At 37.3% G+C, this 25398-nt stretch overlaps 1 protein-coding gene across 1 annotated transcript in view; it reads left to right on the forward strand.

The window, feature by feature from the left end:
* The window catches only part of LOC134658397 (microtubule-associated serine/threonine-protein kinase 3), a 119830-nt gene that overhangs the window by 12579 nt on the left and 81853 nt on the right, over window positions 1-25398 (forward strand). Inside the window, exons 2-4 of the mRNA XM_063514080.1 lie at window positions 6731-6816; window positions 7837-7911; window positions 23009-23142. Coding sequence (XP_063370150.1) covers window positions 6731-6816; window positions 7837-7911; window positions 23009-23142 — 295 coding nt within the window. The remainder of the gene's footprint in view (window positions 1-6730; window positions 6817-7836; window positions 7912-23008; window positions 23143-25398) is intronic.

Below are 25398 nucleotides of genomic sequence, written 5' to 3' on the forward strand. Positions count from 1 at the left end.
GACAATCAATATGAAAGTCGCTAGGGACGATATTTTATATCGATTCAGTTTTTTGAAATTTTTCAAAATGACGGAACCATAGATTACATTTATTCCGTTTTGTTGTTGGACGAATGGGGTCAATTTAAACACTAAAATCAGCTAGAAACTGAGCTAAGCTCAGCCTTTCAACCTACAACCCCAAAAAAAAGCAATTAGTTTATGACAGTTAAGAGTCAGATAACAAATTAAAATCAGATGTAGAAACACAAAGGCACCCGCCGGGTGTGAAAGGGCACACGCTCCAGTTAGCGTACTCGCGAATGACAAGAGGCGAGGCATTCGAGGCAAGTAAGTAAGTCACACTGAATGGTATGGTACCATTGACAGAACAAATAATAGTATAAGGTACTTCTGTATCTGTAGTGTATCTTCTGATACACTCTCTAACAAAACGCGTCTATTACGACAGATATGACGGTGGCGCAAGCGCGATTAGGCGTCCGTTCCGTAGCGGTGCGCGGCAACTACTATTGCTAGACACCAAAATTGGTGTGGGCCGCATGTATTTGATAGGTACTTGTAGCGACGCGACGAAATTGCGGAGTGAGCCACGCCTGCCATAGTCTATTTAATTTACCAACTCAGTGGTTTAGGTGCTAAAACTCCGCAAATTTTCAAGGACATAAGGACAACATAAGTCCCTCCCTTCTTTCCAAAATCCATTCGAATCGCACTATCTATTTGGCGACTGTCGAATGTTAGAAATGTTTGAATACAGTGTCACGTTGATTGAATGAACGTCCTGTCAACGTCTGCAATGACATGCGAAAAGGCTTTATTATGACACACTGTTAAAACATCTTATCTTCATGTTAGTTGACTTAGAAAATTGTACCTTGCGCGTTTATATTTAAGGTCGAACGTAACCTGGGCGTTTATGGAAAAAATCTTGTTAAAGTAAATGAATATGCTGAATTTCATTTATACCTTAATTGAATATGCGAAGTTGACGTTTTATCTGCACAGACAAATCGTTTAGCGAATTGGAAATAATATCGTATTCGTATGCATATCTTATCTAATAGGTACAGTAGCCATCAGATATATCAGAGCGCCCAAGGTGCTCAAATTATCTGAACACGCACTCTTAACGCCTTGACAATAGAGGCGTGTTCAGATATTTGTGAGCACCTTGGCCCCTCCGATATATCTGATGGCGACTGTACCTACTTAATTTTCACATGTCACTGTCAGTCGATTTCATTGTTAAAATTTTCTAATAGGGGGTCATCCATTAATTACGTCACACGAATTTCTAGGTTTTTTGACCCCTCCCCCCCTCCTTGTCACACTTGGTCACATTTGGCAAACCCCTCCCCCTAGTGTGACGTCACATTTTTTCTACAAAATCGCCAAATCGAATTAAGTAAGTACCTAAGTATTATTAATATTTTATCAAAATATTTTTGACGATATAAATATTAGTAATTTTATAACCCAAAACTGCTTAGGAAAGAAAATTAAACGAATAAAAACGATTATCGTTTTAAAAACTTGTTATTTAAATGTACAGCGAATAAAATAATTTAAATAAATTTTCGGTTACAGATGAAGTTCAATTGACGTCACAAAGTTTGTGTCTCCCCCCTCCCCCATGTCACAATATGTCTCATTTTCTTGACCCCCTCCCTCCCCCTAAACGTGTGATGTAATTAATGGATGACCCCTAGAGGCAGAATTTCTGAATAATCTATGGTTCCCTATTTGGAGTTTCCATAGGAGGAAATATCAGACATAAATATCCATAAGATTATTAGTATGTAATTACATATTTACAAGACTCATGAAACTATGGTTATGGTTACTATTGGGAGTATTGGGACAGTTTTGCACCTAAGTGTATATTTTAAAATGTCGGCAATTATTTTCCAGGCGTGGCTCACTCCGCGATTTCGTCGCTTTGCTACAGGTAGCTAAAAGTACATCCGTTCCGCCCCAATTTTGGGGAAAGCCAATAAGCCGCGCGTGGCGCTGTCGCCACCTAGCGGCCATATCTGTGCTGATCGTAACAGACGCGTTTTGTTAGAGAGTGAGTCTTCTGTACTTAGTACGATCATTTATTCTATGGCATGGCCAAGGTGGTTAAGGTAGAGCTTCACCTTAACACTTCGTGTACACAATCGCGTGTAAAAACAACAATTTGGACGCCCGCCACGTGCGCTAACGCAACTAGATCACCACCAGCTCTATAACATCTTATGTGCCTTGTGCATTTCCCAAGTATATATGACCTTTTAGAATGGAGGACAGAATGTTGATGCTGGTGCTAACCACCAGTTCTATAAGAGCTCATATGCCCTGTGTTAATAAGTATGTAGGATCTTTTATGATTGAATAGTTGGTGCTGACGCTGCTGAAACTGGAAACGATCATTAAGTTTTTGTCTTCGTTGTAGTATGTGAGCTCATCGACATTCGAGAAGATTTCGCAGTGTTTACGGCATTTTTGAACGAAAATGAGGAGGTTGGTATTTGTTATAGCTAGCTCAGGAAAAACGTGACTAATGTATACAATTGGAGAGCTGGAAAACCCGTCTTGTGTATTAAATATGAATTATTTAATCCCGGTAATATGAAAAAATAAATACTATCCTTACAAAAGTCCGGACATCACCCCAAAAATCCTGACATCGTCTGGATGGTAATTTCAGCCAAAATAAATCCCTTATTCCCTTAGCCCTATAACTCGCCACTAGGTATATGCTATAGCTATTTACAGCACAACAAACTCAAAAGGTTTAGTTTGCTAGACCTCAACTATCACTAGAAAGTGGTTAGTTGAGATTTCTACAAAACCCTGACACTCGCCAAGTCCCCCGCAACCCTGAAAAAGGACCAACAATCCTGTCTTGTTGAATTGCGTGAACAATTCTGTATTGTTGCGTATTCTGGAACCCTTGCCAACTTCCAAACTCGCATACTTTACGCGCATGGAATGTTTTGACATAAGCGTTGTCCGCATGCGTCTATTTATACACTAGTGGGCGTGTCCGCACGTAGTAAACATCGGTTATGTAAATATTACTGTTTATTGCTATGTTTGTGGATAAATTGACATACTATTAAGTGGGGAATTAGTACCTTTTAACACTCAAAGGTGGCTCAATCAAAGCGAAAGCTTATTTGCAGGGGCCCGTTTCTCAAAAGCTTGTAACTCGTAATACAAGTGGAAGTCCGTTCCTAACAAAAGCTGTCAAAAAGTGACATCCGCTTGTATTACAAGTTACAAGCTTTTGAGAAACGGGCCCCAAATAGCATAGTCGCGCGCGCATTAAAATTTACCAATAGTTTACCAGCCTCTTGTTTAGGTAACGTGTGACGAGTATCAAAATTGAATTGATAAGATATTGTTGTTTATTTGTTATCAAGTGTTATCACACATATTTCTTTCTGTGGTAACGTAACGTTGGCTACTTTGGTTACTATCTATTTGATGATGATGCCGACTGTATACGAAATGCCACAGAAATCAAATTCCCCACAATATTTATTCATTGGTATTTGCCAGTCGTAATAGAATGGGTAAATAATGCGTTTTAAAATGAATTAGGTTTATAAATAGGTGGATATTTAAATAGACACGTGATGTTTTGACAAACACTTGGACATGTTGTTTTATTTTCTGCTCTAAGTGCTCTAACTAGTGATGACGTTTTGAATGAAACAAGTACCTATAGAGTCCATCTAAGCGAGGACTTTGACAGAAAACAGTGAGGAACTGTCAATATAATCGTCATATATCATTGAAATTAGACATTGATGACACTCCCACTTTATGTCATTGCAAACAATATGCAATAACACAAAGGTTCCACTACACAAAGGTTGTCTGCAAGAGATCGCTTTTTAGCGATAAGACCGCCTGTTGTTTACCTTTGCTTGTGTTTTTGTTTTCTTTTGTATGTTTTCTTTTATTGAGGTATGCAATAAAGAGTATTTGTATTGTTTTGTAAGGCATATTTTCCCTCTACAACTTAAACGAGAGTTGTGTTTTTATGTATTAGAATTACTAACGAATGGAAGATTTTATAGTAGTGTATAGTATTTAAATTAGTGTAATATTTTAAATGTTTTATACTGTTTACGCTGACCGTGTATATTTTCCTACCTACCGGTATGTCCGAAAAGACGCAAATTGAGGCCTTTTAAGCCAAAATACTGCCACGAGCCATTTGCGTAAACTAATTTTCACAGAATGTCGTTTTTCAATGTAGCTTAAAGTCTATTTTTTTATTCGGTAGACTGATATGACAGTTAATAGTATGAACATGAAATGTCATTTCATACTATTTACTGTCTTTTCAGTCTACCGAATAAAAAAATAGACTTTAGGTAAAGTGTCATTCTATGGAACTTGCTAACTATGATTACTATGAACAAGTCACTAATTCATCATTTAGAGTTTCAGGGTGTGTAATGCTTAATATAATTATAAAAAAACTATCATACATTTGTTATAACGCCATTTGATATATTATTATATGTTATAATGTAATTTTTATTATACATATCCTTTGTTATATTGTGATTTCATCTAAACTGTAATTGATATAATGCCTATTGTAATATAATTTTTAAATAATATATACACATGTGCTATATGGATATTTGTTATATTATATTATTGTATAACGTAATACTTTATACAATTTTATCAAGTATAAATACATATATTGTATAGATTTTATTGTCATATTTCATTTAATAACAACATAAAAATTTATATATTACTTCTTTTGCTACATATTTTATTCTAGGGGGGTCGCAGTTCTAACCTAACCTAAACCACTTATTTGCTAGGTATTTCATTCTATGGAGGGTCAAAGTTCTAACCTAACCCTCCTTTGCTAGGTAGTTATTCGTTTGTGCGGAGTCGCAGTTCCAACCTAACCTAACCCATTTATGTCATGCAACTATTATGCCACACAAATAATTATGCGATATCACTTGTTATAACAAATAATATGCTTTAGAGTATGTTTGTGGCAATGTGTATTAGACGAAGTGTAAATATACCTTATGACCATTATACCAATAATAACATTATGTGTACCGTTAATTAGCTAATACGGTAGTATGCCATTCATTACGTTATTCGAAATAACGATATCAAATTATACTATATAAAAAGTAATTATAAAAAATGTAATGCACCCAAAATTTCAATATCGCGGTTAGTTTATATAGTTAGCAAGTTCCATAGAATGGCACTTTACCGCGAAATAGTGCCTTTATGTTTACAAAATGATTATGTAGTTTTCTAGATCTCAAAAACAAAGTGTTATAAGAAATATTTTACGAAAGGGACATTATGCAAATCAGACAAAATGTATGAGCCGTAGTGATGCAACGGATTGACATTTATTTGCGTTTTATCCATTATATGTTTATCAACAGCTTTCCCTTCGTTAGGTATCTAAAGTTACCTAACATGTTTACTCGTTATTCGTTAAACCTAGTTAGAGACCTCCGGGCGGAGAACTTTTAATAGACTAGTTGGCCAATGGACGGAGTTAAGCTGGAAACAAATTATCGGACGCGGCTGATGGACGCGGCTCACAGCCGCGACTAATAGGTATCTAGATAATGAATATACACTGAACTGTGCAAACTATTGGAGGTAAGCCGTGGACGTAACCTTGAGCCTTCGGACATCCGACAGAAATCTGGCGCGCTGGATGTTCCTGACTGCACACTTTTATGTCGCGCGCGTCAGCCGCGTCCGTCAGCCGCAACCGATAATTTGTTTCCAGCTTTAGACTATGCGATGCGGTAGTGGACTAATAGGGACTAATAGCCAGTTTGCCTAAGTTGAGAGATCAAATGGGAGTCCTTTCCACGAATTCTGTCGCCATGATTGTGAATTAATAATATCATGATTCATGATAAAATATGTATATGACTATGTATTAACGATATAAGAGTTTTGGCATAGGTACCTAGCTTTAGGGCTGATTTAGACGGCGCGCGAACTCGCATGCGATTTTAGTTACATTGCGGACTGTTTGTTACGTCAAATTTAACCGACCAATCAAAACCCGCAATGTAATGAAACTCGCATGCGAGTTCTCGCATCGTCTAAATGAGCCCTGAAACTTATACTTGTGTTTGATTAAATAAAGAATAAAACCTTACACCTGCGAAGAAAGTCAAAGTTGTATAACTGCCTAGGTATACCTAATATGTAGGCTTAGCGCAGGAGCGCCCCTACGGTAACTGCCTATCTTTTCCTAACTGTATTAATTAGAGAGGGACGTATAGTCTGTCGCGGGCGAGATACTCTCGCGGCGCTCCTGGGCTAAGCCTACTGTAAGCGGGGATTTAAATCCAAATTCTCGGGTTAGAGAAAGCCTGTGCTCAGAGTGAAATGCATGCAGTATTGGAGCAGAGGGGCTACCGAACCCAACCGAAACCGAAATTCGCAAATTGCGGGGATCTTTCACTTTTACTCCAATGAAGTCGTAATTAGAGCGACAGAGAAAAATGCCCTCAATTTGCGAACTTCGATTATCGCGGTTATAGCTTGGAGGACGATATTTTCAGTGCGTAAACCTGTTTTTAAGATCGATCCACTTTATTAATTATTAATGCAATAATGCTTGTAAAAGTCGGGTTTTCTGTGAGTTTTCTACTTGTCAAGCGTTGTATAACTTGTATAATTATTTAACCTGTCTATTTGTTTGTCGCAGATGCGGGCAAAACGGCGCGCACCAACCTGGTGCGCATGCGACGGTCCGCGCTCGGGAAGTCCGCGCCGACTCTATCTGTCCACGTGGTAAGTTAAAAGTTATGTTTGTGTACATGGTATAATAATATACTCCGCCTGGTACTCTCTTCCGAGATTCGCGAATGACCTAACTGTCACAGGCCTACGTCATCATGCTGTTTACAGGTTCTCAAACTTTAAAATGTGGGAGAATTTTAACCAACGGTGAAAATTATTTTAACGGCATTAATTTTAAGTTATTCATGTAGAAACATAGTAAAATAAAACAAATCTATACTGCCCTTTTCACTCCTACTCTTACAGTTCCGAATAGAACAGCCAACCATTTTCGTAACAAAACATTAATTACCAAGCTTACGACGTGAAAAGTTTGGAAAACACTGCGACTGCTGACACTGAGCGAGAAGGAAATAACAATTAACACTCGTTCGACAAGGATGACGCTCAGGGACAAAAGGGCGGATTGTCAAATGTGACAGCGCTATCCTGTGTTGCCAGTAGTGTAAACAGAATTACCCGAACGTCTGAAATTTCTTTCGTGAATCGGAAGATATTGCTAACGAATAATTAAAAATGACGTGTTATTGTAAAATTTAAGATAAAATACATATAAATGAAAATTATAAAATTAAAGAAATATTTTAACTTATTAACCATAGATATTAATGTACCCAATTACCCATGTAACATGTTATGTTGAAATAAAGTGGCAATGTTATTGTGACGTAGGCCTGTGACACTCTGGGAAGAGAAGACCAAGTTTTGACAGTTCATTCAATGACGGCCGATTGACTTTAGATAGGCAATAAAAACGCAAATAGGGTGTCTGGGGTTATGTCAAGTATTTTTTATGGTGTCGTTCGAGAAACACTGGCGCCTTCTAAACGTCGACGTCGAGCAGGAGCCATAGACTTGACTAGACGCTGACACTCGGGAGACGCTAGTGTGGGGTCTCTCTAAGGACTCTAAGGGTGTAATTGGAGGTACCTAGCCTGGTGTCCTAAATGTAGGATGTCTATATTTAGGCTGGCGATGATGATACGTTACACTGGAATTCTCTGGTTGCAGAAAGAGTCATGCACGGTGTCCCGGCGTCCGTCGCGGTTGCCGCCGCCGCCGCCGCACCACAGACTCTCTCTTGTGGTAAGTCTTTTAAATGTACTTATACTTAAATCAATCAGTTTTTATCGTCATAATATGGCAACAAGGTCTAATTAGTAGTACATGCGTATTCAACCTGCACCTCATAAAAAAATAATTTAGGTATATCTTGACAGCTCTTTGACCACCACTATTAAAATCCTAACCCTACAAGATAGGGCCTCACGGCCTTTTAGGGATAAGTTCGCCTTTGTACATAACATTTTTATTTTTAAGTGACATACATACATAAATTCGCAGTGCGAAGGATACACACACACACCTTCTTGTGCAGGTATTTTTCCGAGTCAATTGGGACATATTTCATTGGGTTCGGATCTTAAACCATAGCTAGCTACCAATCTATTTCAAAATCATAAACACTATCGCTAAAAAGTTTAGGAGAAAAAAAGTTTTCCATAACAGTTTTGATAGATAAACATCCAATCAAATAGCAAATCATTTATTTACAAGAATACAGTCGAGTGAATGTTGTCAAATACATTTCATAGAACATAGCAGCAAAAACTTGTAAAAAACCGGTCAAGCGCTTACGTAAATTATCAGGAAATGGCAAAGAAATGCATTTCATTATCACAATGTCACTGTCAAGGTATAAGAACGACCTTAATGTTAAGTCTAGATGTCTTGGCCTCACCTTAAGCCGATCCGATATGAGGCTATCGGTTACATATGTATCAATCATATTAGATTACATAACATGTATATAGGAAAAGGAAGTGTCCTGTGCAATTGCATTTAGACTTGCGTTTGTTGAAATATAGATCTTTAATCTGTCATAGATTGGGACTCGGCTAATGTGACGAAAAACGAGTAAAACTTATCAACTCTTGCAACTAAGTTGCGTACTTTGACCAAAGAAGGTTATGAGTAATGACAAACGTCGGGCTAGACGAATAAAGAACGAGTGACGAATACAGAATGATACGACGTAAGAAATAAACGAAAAACGAACGACGCTGATATCGTCCGATCATTGTAACATTTTTCTAAGTTGTTTTTTAAACTACACAAATAATAATATACGAGAAAGTATTCAAACAGGGCAAGAGCGAGGTTGTTTTAGCTTTAGCAATAACACAATTGTGTAAGTTGTTCGAGAAAGCAGTAATCAGGCGCGGCTGGCCTTAAGGAGCGCTTGTGCAGTGCACTCCCATAAATAATCAAAATGTAATTATACCACCTATTTAATATATTACTATTTAAGATCTATCGTAAAAAAACTCAATACCAATTAAATAATAACCTTTATTCATTATAAGTTTATAGACAGCTCACCACTACCTACTCGGCGTAATTTCATAGAAACCAAAGGTAACGCGCGAAGCGGAGCGCTTTGGATTGCGCTCCTATGGAAAAAGATTTAGTACATTCGATCAATAGGAAATTCAATAAGAGCGAAAGAGAAATTTCGACACAGGTCCGCAGGTGAAACAGAGCATTTTCTATGAGGGAACAGGCAAAATCGGTGCGGCGCTCCGAGCCCGGTTGACCTTGCGCGCGCATCCCGCGCGCCGTGTTCATGTTGTTGTTGTCACTTGTTTCTAAACAGACCTTAGTCAATTTTAAAGGCGGGAATGCAATTTTGGCTTATTTTTTCATTATAAATAATGAAACAAGAGTTTAAACAGCGAAAGCACATAATTTGTTTGTTGTGAGGTGTTTAAAAATTAATGAATTTAACGTGAGAATATGAAAAAGTTTACAAAATCGACTCTAGTTCAATTATGGACCTTGAACTTTCGTAACAATGTTAGTCAAAAACAAAAACTTATATATTTACTATTCAGATCAATATGCAAAAACACCGTGGTTGTGTTGTGTGAATGTGATAAAAGTAACTCCCTTATTTTGTTTTTCGTGTTACTTAAAGGTCTTAAAGTATGTTTTGTGTTTGGCTCGGGCGCGGGCGACGTGCGGTGAGTTTGTTTGGAGCGAAATAAGTAAGTAGGTGTGTTAACAATTTAGTACATCTTTCCATAAAATTTAAATAAAAACATTACATCCATTTGTAAAATGAACTGCAGTTGGCGTCTATCGGTCGTCAAGATATTCGTAATACCGAAAATCTATGAGAGAGTTCAATGACCGGGTGGACGGAAACCGACATCTAGGTACTTTGCGGCGGTTAATTGAATGTGTAGGTTTAGTTTTTGTTTTTTATTGTGAGTGAACACCCATAATACATAGCTACCAGCCGCCGCTGGCAGTAATTAATTTGGCACCGCGGCGCCTGGCCGTGTTGATATTTGTTTACTGTGCACTCAGTACACAACCGCTATTGCTGGTTATACAATATACGCAATTGCAATTTATTATTCAAAAGCTATTGTTATGTTAGTTACTTATTTAAGTATATTACTTCTTAAAATATACGAAGGGAGACAGAGTAAAAAGGTGAAGGCTAAAATTGCTATCGAATTTCTAAACATTAAAATGGGGTCGAACGTGATAATATCTGAATATAAGAATATTAATTAAATTATTGAATATTGTGTATGTAAATAAAACACCTTATATACCTACTTGTAAAAATTATGCCTCCATTCTCATAACATTTGCATTGTCACCGGATTCTGTGCACATGTAATTAAGATTACTATAATATTATCGTACTAATGGACATTCTTTAAAGGGGCCCACAGATTACCAGTTTGCCGGACGAGATCAGCCTGTCAGTTGTTCGGAACTGTCACCTTTTGCGTTTAACTGACAGGCAGATATCGTCCGGCGAACCGGTAATAAATGAATGGCGCCATTTGCTCTACGTCAAGGCCGTCAAGGGTTAAAAACCTTATACGTTTTATACGTTACATACAAATCAAAATAGATAGACTCTGGGGTCAACTGGACGTTAAAAATAAGTGATAACTCAGTGATAACACTGATAACCTTATTTACGAGTACAAGTAACATAATTCAATGTTGTTGTGGCTGCGTTGCAGTCAGCAACACATGCGCGTGCGACGGTACAGTCGAGTCCACAAACATTATTACAAGCCAACGATATAGGAGGTAAGCAATTAACGTTGCAAGTTCGTTTCCGTTATTTAAAACTAGCGACCCGCGGGTTAACAAATTATACATAAACCTTGGTCTTGAATCTATCTATTTAATAAAACCGCATCAAAATCCGTTGCGTAGTTTTAAATATTTAAACGTACATACATAGGGTCCAATGAAGCTGAAATTTTGCATCAATATGTAAGTCGGATGTCAATGCAATATTATGGTACCATGGAGCTGATCTGATGATGGAGACAGGAGGTGGCCATAGGAACTCTGTGATAAAACAACGCAATCTGATTGTGTTTAGGGTTTTTAGAATTGTCTCGATGAGTATTAGTTGTCTGTGGAAAGAAAAGTACCTACAGTCAGCGATAAAAGCTTGTACCAAAAATGAAATTTTTGCCAACAACTTATTTTTATTTAGCTTTTACATTGACCTAATGAGAATCTACTTTAATTGATGTATAAGTTCTTATTAGCGCTGATTTTTCCTTAGCTCCGTTGATAGCCGTGGAACCAATTGTTCAATTAATCAATAACTCATTAACGCATTATCATATGTGACGTTATATATGAAAAATAACCTTATTGTCGATGGCTCTTACGCCATAATTAACAATGCTCCAATATAAATACGAGGTCACGCGACGCCGTGCGGCGTAAGCGCCATCGACAATAAGGTCCCTTTTCAGAGATAATGCCCCATATAATGATATGAGTAATGAGTTGATACTATCAAGTTGATAGGCTAATGATATGTAATCGTAGACTTTGTTATTGTGTCTTGAGTTTATAAACAATATTGTATGCTTAACGATATGTGGAATCCATTAATTGTATGTAACAAGTGCTTTTCTCTACATATGTAACTAATGATACTATAATGACAGTTTATGACATGTTCTTATTTATTATTTATCCTTCGAGACAAACTTAATCTTAATCTTTATTAGGATTATTAGGATTGTATAATTTTACGGTTTAGACTCACTTGTTTTAAGTCACTCGCGCGACATGTTTCGGAGAGCCTAGGTCTCCTTTCTCAAGCACTAACAGTGCGAGCAGCGTTCACGACGGCGGTGTATCGCGTACTGCTGGCTGGTCAATGTTAGTATGTGTCACAACAGTTTAAATTCGGTTTATTAGGATTTTTTAATATTTGGGTGTAAATGGGTTTGACATGTTTTTTACGACTTCTACGTGAACAAAGTCGCAGGAGCAGACTAGTTTTGTATGTTGGGTTGCTTTAGTAAGTAAGTAAGTAAGTAAGTAAGTAATATTTATTTGTGAAACACAGGTTATATACAGATGACAGTGAGTTGATACAGTACTCTGTGATCTACCATATAGGTGTACAAATATTTAGTCTTCTTATATCTAACTTATTATCTAACTTATTATCTAGATAGCTTAGAACTTGTTACATATTTACATCATAGCAAATTAATTGAAAGTATTGAAACATTCGGTTACATTGAAATTATGTCAAATAAAATAAATTAATAGAAAGGACAATTTTGGTCACGGGCGAAGTTTTTGTCAGATAAAAATTGATTGATGGTATAGTAGGTTCCTTTGATGAGCTCTGTCTTTAATTTGTTTTTAAACTTTTGTATCTCTAATTCTTTAAGGCTTTCAGGTAGTGAATTGTATATTATGGACGACATGCCTAATATACTTTTCCTTAATAAAGCAGTTTTGCCACTTCTCGTTTGTATTGCATGTCTATATCTAGTATTTCTCACGTTTGGATTCGATCTCAGTGGAAACAGTTCCGGATTAGATTTAACAAAAACTGACAGTTCGTAAATATATAGGCTTGCAAGTGTCAGTATATTTAATTCTTTGAAATAAGGTTTGCATGAATCATCTATTTCTAAGCCACCTATGGCGCGAATGCATTTTTTTTGCGCTCTGAATACGAGTAGTTTGTTTGTTGAGTTACCCCAGAATATTATTGCATATCTTAAAATAGATTCGATGTACCCATGATACGCTAGTAAAACAGTATTGCGGTCTGAAGTTTGCGACATTTTCCTAAGAGCAAATACGAAACTGTTTACACGTTTACATAAAGACTCTGTATGCGCTTTCCAGTCGATATGACAGTCTATTTCTAAACCTAAAAATTTTGTTACTTTTACATCTTCAATATTTGCATTATTAAAGAGGTTGATAAAACTGCATTATTTTAGTTTTTGTAGTATTGATCTTTAATCTATTATCTTCAAGCCACTGTGCGACGGATGATAGTGCACTATTGATATCAGATTCATAAGTATTAGGATTCGTCATCTCAATTAAGATTGTACAGTCATCGGCAAATAGAACCATTGGATGTTCAACATGATAAGGGAGGTCGTTTATATATATTAAAAACAACAACGGCCCTAAGATGCTTCCCTGTGGAACTCCTGACAATATTGGTTTCATCGTGGAGTAGTAAGCCAATTCTTGTTTTGTTGTGTTACATATGTTTGTTATCTCTGTGCATTGCATTCTATTTGTCAGATATGATTTAAATAAGCTCAAAGCAACACCCCTAACTCCGTACTGCTCCAGTTTATGCAATAGTATATCATGATTGACGAAGTCAAAGGCCTTCGTCATATCCATATATATCGCACAAACTGGGTTTCTTTTATCAATATTAGTAATGATCGTGTTAATTAATTTGTAGATAGCAGAGGATGTTGATTTATTTTTCCTAAAACCATTTTGTTCGTTAACCAAAACACGTTTGCTTTCTAAGTAATAGTATAATTGTTCGTATATTATTCGTTCTATAACTTTCGAAAATATTGGTAGTAATGCGATAGGTCTATAGTTCTCCATTTTTTGTTTATCATTTTTTTTGAATAATGGTTTGACGATCGCGATTTTGAGACTGTCCGGGAAGATTCCTGTTTCCAGTATTAGGTTGCAAATGTAAGTAAAAGGTAGCAGTATGGTATCAGCGCATTGCTTTACAACATCTGTTGTAATTTCATCATAGCCGGTACTGTATGTGTTTTTTAATTGTTTAATTATTTTATATACACCCTGGGGCGTCACCGGACCTAGGAACATGGAATGAAAGTTTTACTTTATTACTATTGTTGGATTTTGCTTGTGTCGATGGTTGTTCAGTAAAAAAATCATTAAAGCTGTTAGCTATATCTATAGGATTTGTTAACAAAGAGTTATTATCTTTGACAATTTTCGTAATGGTTTGCTTGGGACAGTTTTCATTGTGGTTTTTTATGATATTCCAGGCAGCTCGACATTTATTGTCCGATTTCTTTATGTAATTGTTGTTTTGTGCTTTTTGTGTGAGCTTTATGATTTTTTTTAGTCTAGTAGAATATGATATTAGTTCGGCTTTATTCGATTCATTGGGACTTGACCTGTAGCGCCACAGTATTTCACGTTTTTTTTTGCAACATATTCTAATCCCTTTGGTTACCCAACGCGGTTTTATTCTTTGTGATAGTTTTATTAGTTTGAATGGGAAACATAGTTTGAACAGCAAAGTTACGCTTTCAATAAAATTGTTATATGCTTTATTGGGGTCATTGCTCTCATAGACATCGCAAAAACTAAGGCTTGCGAGATTATGTTTAAATTTGCGCATATTTTCTACGGAAAGTCTCGCTTCTTAATATACCAGTACTTATATTGATAATTGTGCTTGACCGGACATTGTAAAATTATAGCACTATGATCGGATATGCCAAAATCAACTATAACGCTCTCTGAGTAACGAATATTATCTGCGAAATTATCAATGCAAGCTCCGCTGCATGGTCGGGTTGAATCTTTAATTTTAAGTCTGAGATTGAAGTTGAGTAAAGTTTGTTCAAAAGTTGAGGAAAAATAATCGCGTTTTAACAAATTGATGTTAAAATCACCGCATAGTATGATTTTTTTATTTTTTTTATTGGTTATAATTTTGAGCATTTGTTGCAGCCGATCCATAAAAACATTAAAATCTGAATTTGGAACCCTATATACACAAATTATAATTATATTTTGAGTTGTTAGCTCTATCGCGCTCTATTTAGTCACTGACAGTGTCAAAACTGACATATAGGCTAACGGTAACGTCTACGTAATTTGCTTTCTATGCATCTCGCTCATACTCGCATATAGTGCGAGCGAGATATATAGAAAGTAAATAACGTAGACGTTAACGGTATATGTCAGTTTTGACACTGTCAGTGACTCATGGTAGGGGTACAGCTGGCATTTAAACATGTAGCATTGAGACCTGATTGTCTGATAATAAATTAATTAATTCGCATTGGTGCTGACATTGTCTAAACAAGATTGTTCAAACGTTACATAACAAGGAAAGTGACATGTAACTGTGCCTTAGGCATTGTGGTCTAGTTCATTAGGTCAAGTCTGAGTCTGCTATAGACAATAAATGTGTGCGTTATGATTACGAGTTATTAGAGGTCATCCATTAATTACGTCACACGTTTAGGGGGAGGGAGGGGGTCAAGAAAATGTGACATGTTGTGACATGGGGGAGGGGGGAGTCACAAACATTGTGATGTCACTTTAACTTCATCAGTAACCGAAAATTAATTTATATTTTTTTATTCGCTGTACAGTTAAATAATGAGATTTTGGATGTAACTTTCGTTGTGTTATAAAATTACTAATATTAATAGATCAAAAATATTTTTTTATTACAAAAATAATGCCGAGTTAATATTGTCGATTTCGTTGAAAACAAAATTGCCTAAAATGTGACGTCACACCAGGGGGGAGGGGTTTGCAAAATGTGACCAAGTGTGACAAGGAGGGGGGAGGGGTAAAAAAACCAAGAAATTCGTGTGACGTAATTAATGAATGATCCCTTATGAAGTGTACTTACAAAATATATATTTTTATTATTGTGTATTGTGGAAAATATCTTAGAAATTTCTATATTTTTTCACAAGGACCTACATTTTAAAAATGGAAAATTTGGTTCCCATGGTTACAATCTAAATTCGATAAAATCAAAATTCGTGTAGGTACGTAATTACGTATCTCCATCTTAGTAGTAGTAAACTCTTTAATGTACAGTGGGCCAAGAAAGTGGTCTTCCACCCTACGGTTGAGGTTCGTTTGAATTTGAACGTCATGAGACAACAAGGTCGATTTACTTTAAACTCTGTTAGAAAAGTCAACCTTAGCGATCGTTAGATCTCGAAGAAACTTTTGTCAAAACTGGTAGACCACTTTCTTGGCCCACTGTACCATCACGCTCCGCGATTGTTACGCCATTTAGGGTTCAAGCTAAATTGGACATTCCATAGCGTAAGTATGGAACAACCAATTTAGCTAGGACCCTAAATAGCGTAACAATCCCGTTGTGGTAACTGTACAAAACATAATAAAGGTACCTTTACTGTCTAATTAGAAAAAGCTAAGTACCTACGGAGGCGAACTTATCCCTTGCGAGGGATCTCTTTCAGTCGCTTAAACAGACATGTCTAAAGATAGACAGATGATCTTTGAAATTTAATTTTCCTACATTTCGACCAAACTTTATAGTCTCCAAGAGTCGCTGTTTTCACTTTGACAACCGTAATAAGCCTGATTTGAATAAATTTGTTCAGAAATGCTTTCTCTCTGCAGATGGCGAAATGACATACATTTTAATTTAGTTAGGCAATATTTTATTTACTGTATAATTAGGCGTTTTGATGACCCCATGCTAAAGTAATTTAGATAAAAAAAACCGGCCAAGTGCGAGTCGGACTCGCGCACGGAGGGTTCCGCACCATCAACAAAAAATAGAGCAAAACAAGCAAAAAAAACTAGCAAAAAAACGGTCACCCATCCAAGTACTGACCCCGCCCGACGTTGCTTAACTTCGGTAAAAATCACGTTTGTTGTATGTGAGCCCCACTTAAATCTTTATTTTATTCTGTTTTTAGTATTTGTTGTTATAGCGGCAACAGAAATACATCATCTGTGAAAATTTCAACTGTCTAGCTATCACGGTTCGTGAGATACAGCCTGGTGACAGACGGACGGACGGACGGACGGACAGCGGAGTCTTAGTAATAGGGTCCCGTTTTTAACCTTTGGGTACGGAACCCTAAAAATGGTAATAAAATAACGATACATACGTATTAATCATTTAATACGTAGATATCATTATCTTAATAATTACCTATAATAACGTTTTCACAAGTTTTACAACTTTTGTATCTACTAGTCTACTTGTAAAAAAGTTATCATTAACTATTTGATAAATTTCTCTTATAAGAAAATTATACGATTTTGATACGCTTTTGTATTAAATTATACTGTTACAAAAAAACTAAGACGGCGCCTGAGAGAAACGTGCGTTTGAATTCGTAAAGAAGTATAGGTATTTAAGAAATAGTTATTTTCGTATAGTGTATAGAAACTATAGAACAACGTTTTACAGTACATATGGCACTTTAAAGTTTCGACATACGCACGAAAAGTGCTATTTTACGCACTAGTGCGGAGAAGTAGCCCCATATCCCATATGTACTGTAAACATAATTTCGATATATTTTTTGCTTTGCAGTAGTGCTCAATAAACTGCATTGTTACAATGTTCAACACAAAAGCTCCAAACGATATTTGTTAAAAATGTCATCATACCTAAACTTATAAAACGAAAATACACATTAATATTTAGGCATAAAGTCTATATCAGCTTGTAGTTCGTGTTTTTGTGAAAATTTCTGTTTTTTGGTCGCAAAAACGGCGTGTCGAAAGTGTTTCTTATTGCGACAATATACAGAGCACAATGAACGGCCGGTCACGACGGGGTGACTCACACTTTTACTAATATATGTATGCAATTTGTGACCTTATGTCTTTGAGATAAAGATGAAAAATATACGTTGTTGCTACAGCTTAGAATAGCAAAGGCACTGAGACTGCGATAACAAGCAGATCCACAGATGTGATGCCTCGCGAGGAGATTTCGCGCGATGCTGCGTCTTCGGTCGATTTCGGTCTTCTGTAGACTGTAGATCTCGCCTTCAGATATAGATATAGATAATTTTAAGATTTGTTTGTTGTAAGTACTAACATTTATGGATCTTATGGATTCGAAATAAATAAATGATTGATTGATTGATATCGGAGCGGCCAAGGTGCTCATAAATATCTGAACACGTCTCTTTTCGGTCAGCCGCATTCGAGGGAACCCGGTGCTGTCAAACTGGTTTAACTTGACAGACATTCAGACGTACTCCTAAAGTCCTAAGAGTAACCACTGTTGAATTGAAATTCGTCTTGTCAAGGCGTTAGGCTGCGGTCGTACTGCAGACGCCGCACGCAGCCGACAACGTCACGTCGCACGCAGCGTCTGAATGGTGTGTTCGAGAATGCTCGGGAGTGGTCGTTTTCGCTCGCTGCGTGCGGCGTCCCCCCGCCAACACCATTCAGACGCTGCGTGCGACGTGACGTTGTCGGCTGCGTGCGGCGTCTGCAGTACGACCGCAGCCTTAGAGTGCGTGTTCAGATATTTATGTGTGTGGGAAAAAATAAGACTTCTATCTAAACATCACGTAATTATTGTACCTCTTGGGAGTTTGCCACAAACATCGAAATCGAAGATTGAATAATTTAATTGTCCTTATATGTATGTAATTATTATGTATGTTTTTCGTGATTGCAATATTCGAGCTATAATGATTAAAAAAATGCAGATAGGCGATAAGACGATAAAGAAATTCGCGGGAGCCCCCTACGAGTATTAATACCTAATATTATTTACTAAAGTGTCATTTAATAGAACTTGCTAACTATGTAAACGAAAGTTACTAGTAAATTGACATTCAGTGTCAATTTTAGTATGGCGGTTTGTTTACATATTTAGTTAGCAAGTTCTATTGAATGACAGTTTAATTGGGTTTATAACGGCTTCAATGTGGGACTGTTAGTCACGTAGTTAGGTCGATGTGCAGAAGACCGCCATATAATTTGTTTGGTTGGGTAGACCGTCATACCGACCTTCTGTAAGTGGAGTATGTGTAGCGGCTAAGGCGCTCACAAATATCTGAACACGCCTCTATTGTCAGGGCGTTAGAGTGCGTGTTCAGATATTGTGAACACCTTGGCCGCTCCGATATATCTGATGGCGACTGTACAAACGCAGTTAGAAGCGACGTAAGAGCTTGTAGACGGTCTTACCCGATAGAGTATATGGAGGGGAAGACGATCTTTTCCATATCTGGGGGCACAGTAGTGCCCCCGCCAAGACGAGCAAAGCGAAGCGCAAGGGCACTACCTACCTTTTCTCGAAACGCTTCGTCGTTTTTTTGAACCCTCTTAACTTGGGTTTGGATTATACCAGATAAACAAAACTCTCGGGATATGATGTCAATAGTGAACTTATTAAGCATAAAAAATTTCAATTGCATAGCTCTTATACTTTGGATTTTATTAATGTCTAAAAAACCCCGATTTCGTCACTGACTCATTCACTCACTGTTGATCATCAAAACCTCTAGGGTACTTCCTGAAGTTCTAGGAAGCTGAAATTTGGTATGTGAGATAGTATTAGTCCACAAACAACAAAAAAATTCAAAAACTTGAAATTATTAGCCCCTAAGGGGGTGAAAAGGGGGTGGAGTTTTGTATGGGAAATCGATAACCGCGGAACCGATTTAAAATTGAAATTTGGTGTGTAGATAGTTATTGTTATGGGGAAGGATATAAAATAGTTTCAACCCCAAAATCACCCCGTAAGGGTGAAAAGAGGTGGAAAAAGGCGTTAGGGGGAAAAGGGGGTTGAAGTTTGTATGGGGAATCAGTAAAAAAGCAGATTGTATATAAAAGATGCCCCCCCAAGTACGTATTTCAGGATTTTTAATAGTAAATCACCCGCAACCCTTTAAATCAGAAGATTGTCATAAGCAACTTACAAAAAGATGTGAAATCCCAGCAAAAACATTTTCATGTAAAATGTTGCCAAGACGAAACCATAAGGCTCGCACTGACAACAAGTTATCAGATATCTTGTAGAGCCAAGCTTCTAACTCTACAGGCCCTACCTTCACAGACTCTACACCTTAGTCAAAATATGTGGCTTGGCCGTTTCATTATTACAAGAACTATAATTTTATAATAAAAAATAATGAATAGTGAATACATATTTCACCTTACGCCCATGTGACGAAACGGTCAAGCCACATATTTTGACTAAGGTGTAGAGTCTGTGAAGGTAGGGCCTGTAGAGTTAGAAGCTTGGCTCTACAAGATATCTGATAACTTGTTGTCAGTGCGAGCCTTATGGTTTCGTCTTGGCAACATTTTACATGAAAATGTTTTTGCTGGGATTGACTTTAGTTATTATGTTACCGTGATTAAAAAGTAACCTCTCTGTTAAACTACTCTGCGTGTGTCTTAGCTTAGCAGAAAGGACAAAAATCGTGGGCGTGGGCTTGTGAAACTTCGGCATTGTACTAATATATCCTAGCTAGACTATTCTAGACAGCCTACAGAACTGCAGGGGGCACAGACGGTCTAGACGACCTAAATTTGCATAATAGACATGACAAGCATCCGAAATGGAACTATGCCATACAGTGTGTATTGTTCAGAGTCTGACCAAGTTAACTCTGCATGACATTTGCAATAACTAAAGATTGGCCATGCCATCCTTAATGTCAATGTATGAAAATATGACGTTTATAATGACACGTTTCATGTTTAAAATTCTATTATCAATTGTTCCAAAATAATGTGATCCTCCACAGCATAACATTTTAATATCTGGGTGTAGTGTTGAGTCGCTCACTCGTGAGGCACCTCATTTGTACCACTCATTTTGTTAATTTGTCGCAGTACTTCGTACCGCAAAAATGTCTTACTTCACTCCTCTATTCATTTTACTTGATTCTAAAATAATCTTTCTCCTAAAAGTTCTATTCTTAACCTCCAGAATTGCACTCCAATTTAATGTTACTATTTATTTATTTATAAAGGAAGTTATGAATACATAAATATGTATATACATTAAATATTTTTGTCGCCGTTGGAATTAATGGAATAGTCGACGCTGAAAATAGGCTAGTACCTCACCTCATTTGAAGTAAGACATTGTAACACCTCATTTTAGAAAATGAGGTACTCATACAAACTCATTTTAAATTGATGTCCTACCCATCACTATCTGGGTGACCCATATAAAAACTCGAAAATGCGCGTTTTCCCAGAGATAAGACCTAGCTAGATCGATTTTTCGCCCCCGAAAACCCCCATATAGGAAATTTCATCGAAATCGTTAGAGCCGTTTCCGAGATCCCCGAAATATATATATATATATATAAATAAATAAATATATAAATAAACAAGAATTGCTCGTTTAAAGGTATTAGATAGATTTGTATCGAACCAGTAGGTGTGGTTCTGACCTCATATAAATAATCATACAAATAACCTATTTGATTATGATATTTATGATTATTGATACACAATCAGTTCGTGTTTTGTTATTGGATAAAAAAAGTGTTTAGAGATTTATACAAATAAAGGCAGGGCCCACGTACGCAATGTATGACAACTGGCGGCCTAGCCAAGGTGACAATCGCTATCGCTTCGCCATCGAATCGCTTTGTGTCTCTCTATCACTCTTCCTTATTAGTGTGACAGTGACAGTTGCGTTTCGTTCGCTACGGAGCGTTAGCGATTGGCATGTTGTCTACGGGGCCTGAACCCTGAAATTTGTATGCTTGGAAACATACAGGTCATGCGTTGCGTGTTGCGTTGCGTATGACAAGTATGTTTCCAAGCATACAACTCTCGGGGTTCAGATTTAATGACGCATTACATACGTTGCGTTTGTAGGTGCAGTACGTCCCTTCCTATATTCATCAACTTCATAATACAAATAACTCCAAAACGTCCAAATACTTAATACGTTAATAAATAAGTTGGTTCAGCGTCTTAAGGGGCCCACTGATTACCAGTCCGCCGGACGATATCGGCCTGTCAGTTAAACGCAAAAGGTGACAGTTCCGAATAACTGACAGGCCTATATCGTCCGGCAGACTGGTAATCAGAGGGCCCCTTTATTGTCTCTACTCTTTTGTCTTACTTAAATATAAATACAAATAACCAAAACATCTCATCCCATCGCTACCATAACCAGTTTCCTTTAAGTCTTTCCTGGTCATTGATCCATTACTTGTATAGTGTATAATCTTAATCTGTATTCACAGCACGATATAATAAACTTCCTTACGCTACTCTTGAAGGTCTTTCATCTTTATTGGACGCGTTGTTCATAGGACTTTAGTACAGTCGCCATCGCCATCAGATATATCGGAGCGGCCAAGGTGTTCACAATATTTGAACACGCACTCTAACGCCCTGACAATAGAGGCGTGTTCAGATATTTGTGAGCGCCTTAGCCGCTCCGATATATGTGATGGCGACTGTACCATTGCCCACACTGTTAACTGACAGGAATAGGGACAGAGAGACAGCGGGAAGCGACTTTGTTTTTACACGACTGCCCCAAAAAAGGAGTGTATTGTTTTATACTATGTAGTGATATAGCACGTTCACGCTCATATGGCTTTACAAATAAGATTGTCACATATTTTTGCGCGCTTCCCTTCCAATTTTGTAGGGCGTTTGTACCTAGAGTTATTTTTATATACCGGCATTGGTATTTACCGTATCAAGTGATAACACTGATAACAATATTCGTATCAGGTTCTAAAGGTCGAAAGGTCAATTCGAGTCAGACTGCAGTATAATTTGCTAATAAGGGGTCCACACAGAACGTGCCGCGTCCGTTTGGGTGGGGCGACAGTATATCTACCATCGCCCACACTATATAACCCACCCACAGTTTGTAAACCTTATTACCAAAGGCATAAGGTCCATCGATGGACAGTTAAGAGTCGTACTGTTTGTACACAGACCTAGCAGCTTCGCGCGAAAATTTCCTCGCTTGGCAACTCTTTCTCTGTGGATCCGCTTGTAATCTTTACAGTAAAAAAAACTTGTTAATACATATCACAAAGTAAAGGATTTTATGCGAAAGGTATTTCTATATAAACCTTGTTTTTATTAACTAACTTGTCCCCAGGTCGGCTCAGGGCGTTGCAGCTCCCCGGGCACCGGGCCCCTCTCCCCGGCCGAGGGCCCGCGCTGGCCCCCGCACCCCCCGCACCCGCTGCACCACGCCCTGCTCTCGTCCAGCGTGAAGCGCGGCAAGGAGCTGTGAGTATCGTGTGTCCAGGCCCCAGGCCCCGGGCCCCTCTCCCCGAGGGCCCCCGCACCCGCAGCACCACGCCCTGCTCTCGTCGAGGGTGAAGCGTGGCAAGAAGTGGCTAAAATGAGCACAATTCGTTATCTGCCTCTTTATCACCCTTGCTATTCGAGCGAGAGAGGCAAATTGACGGACGAATGAACGAAGCGGTTCGCGGTAAGCCTTCAGACCACCAATAGCGCTCTCCAGGGCGATTGGTAAGAAGGTCTTCAGGCGCTAAGCTAATCGAGTTAAAACTACCAAGTTCTGAATACAGAGGGCGCTTTGGGAAAATTATTCTTGTGACAGGTGATGGTGGGTAGTTCGACAAGGTGACTGTCTATAATAGACTACCTATACTGTATATCTATGGTTTGTATATTCCTCTATCTCTGTCGATTGTCAACGTGTATTGCTATGATTTAAGATTATTTTATATCATAAGTTAAATTCGCATAACTTAATGCAAACATGACACAGAGATAAAAATATAAACATACAAATTTTGATAAATTGAAATCTATCTGATACCTATATAATATAGATATCTCTATACTCATGTTAGTAGCATTAGATCTTCCCTAGACTGAGTTTTGTTAGCTACTTACTTCTCTATATTCCCTATATTATTAACAGCTACTTATCAATATTATATTTATTTATCTTAATCCTCTAAACAGTTTCTAGTATATTTTGACGAACATCAAAAGATGACTGATGTCATTGCATTGCTAAAGACAGGTAAAGGTAGAGTAGTATCATGTCATTATTATATACACATAAGGAAAGCTGAAAGTATAAACAAAATAACACCAAGATCCATTTTCGTGATCATTCCACAATCGATTATTATTTGTTTGTAGAATGTAGGTATTTACATTCACATACATACACAATAGTTTGCACGTTGTCATATACATTTCCAGTGGTAGGTATACTGTTTTAGAAAAGTTACACTTATATACCTCCTATTACCTCTCACTTTTTACTTGGTTTGTTTTGTAATATGAAACTACATACTTCTATTTAAAATATAGTAGTAATCCCTATCCAGTACAGTAAAAGCGGCCTCTGTTAAAATCAGACCTTAAGTAATTATAAGTTTAAAAAATGCAGGCAGGTACGCTTTACCCCATAACCTAGAGCCCTATTCTAGACTTAAATGAAAATACTCAAAGTATATTTTCTTAAATAGCAAATATTGAAATGCGCCAATACTTATTTCAAGGTTAGGAGCACTTATTCATAGGTATATGTTTCAAGCCTCAAATACAAAAGTTATTTCATCTACTATCAAGGTAGAAACATATTGAGATATAACATTCACACGTTTTTATTACTCATTAATAAAAATAAAGTTTATTTTCAAGCACAATCACTTTATATGACATACCATAAGCAATTCATAGCTCATTAAATAAGCATATAGTGGAGTCATAATCATAACCATAATGTTTTTAACCGTGTAAAGCTGTGTAAATATATTTATAACGCTATTGTTCTATATTCACATGTCTATCCATGCTAGGAATAAGGATATGTAAGTATTGTAGATATATTCGCTATAATATCTCCGTAAATATCACTTTCATCTTTTATAATAATGTACAGTTCATCCTACTCGAAATTTCGGTGGTATAATTTGCACTACCATGTACTTAAGGATAATTTATAAGTTTATCATTGAGATGTTGACATATAGTAACCGATGGTGATAAAGCGAGAAGTGATCGTCTATTTGATATCCGTGTAAGAAAAGTTTTCTGAGTTTGTCTTTTATGCAGTATTTTATTACTATTTAAATCGCTGAAACCCGATATATGACATATGTTCTTATAATAGCATAATCTTTAACCCATTTAGCGCTAATCACGACGCGTTGTCGTTTTGCCTCTACGGAGCATTTTCGCTATATACCAGGAAATCCAACATGGATGTAGGTATCCGCTACGACGTAGCGCTACGAGCGTAGCTCAGCGGTGAATGTGTCAAAGGGAAGAAAAGGGGGTGGAACTTACAATAAATGGGCCCAAACTAGCCTTTAATATAATGTTAGTCTCCCTGGGGTTAACCCGTTGACATTTAAACTAGAAACATTATCTTTGCGAGAAAGCAGCTTTAATCACGTTAGAGACTGACTGGTCCTCGTTCACTATCATGTTACCTGAAATAGATAAAAGCTCGCGGGACCTCAACATGCAGTCGAGATTGTATATAAAAGCTTGTTG

The sequence above is a fragment of the Cydia amplana genome, chromosome 22 (genome assembly GCF_948474715.1).
Source record: "Cydia amplana chromosome 22, ilCydAmpl1.1, whole genome shotgun sequence".
NCBI classification, from domain to species: Eukaryota; Metazoa; Arthropoda; class Insecta; order Lepidoptera; family Tortricidae; genus Cydia; species Cydia amplana.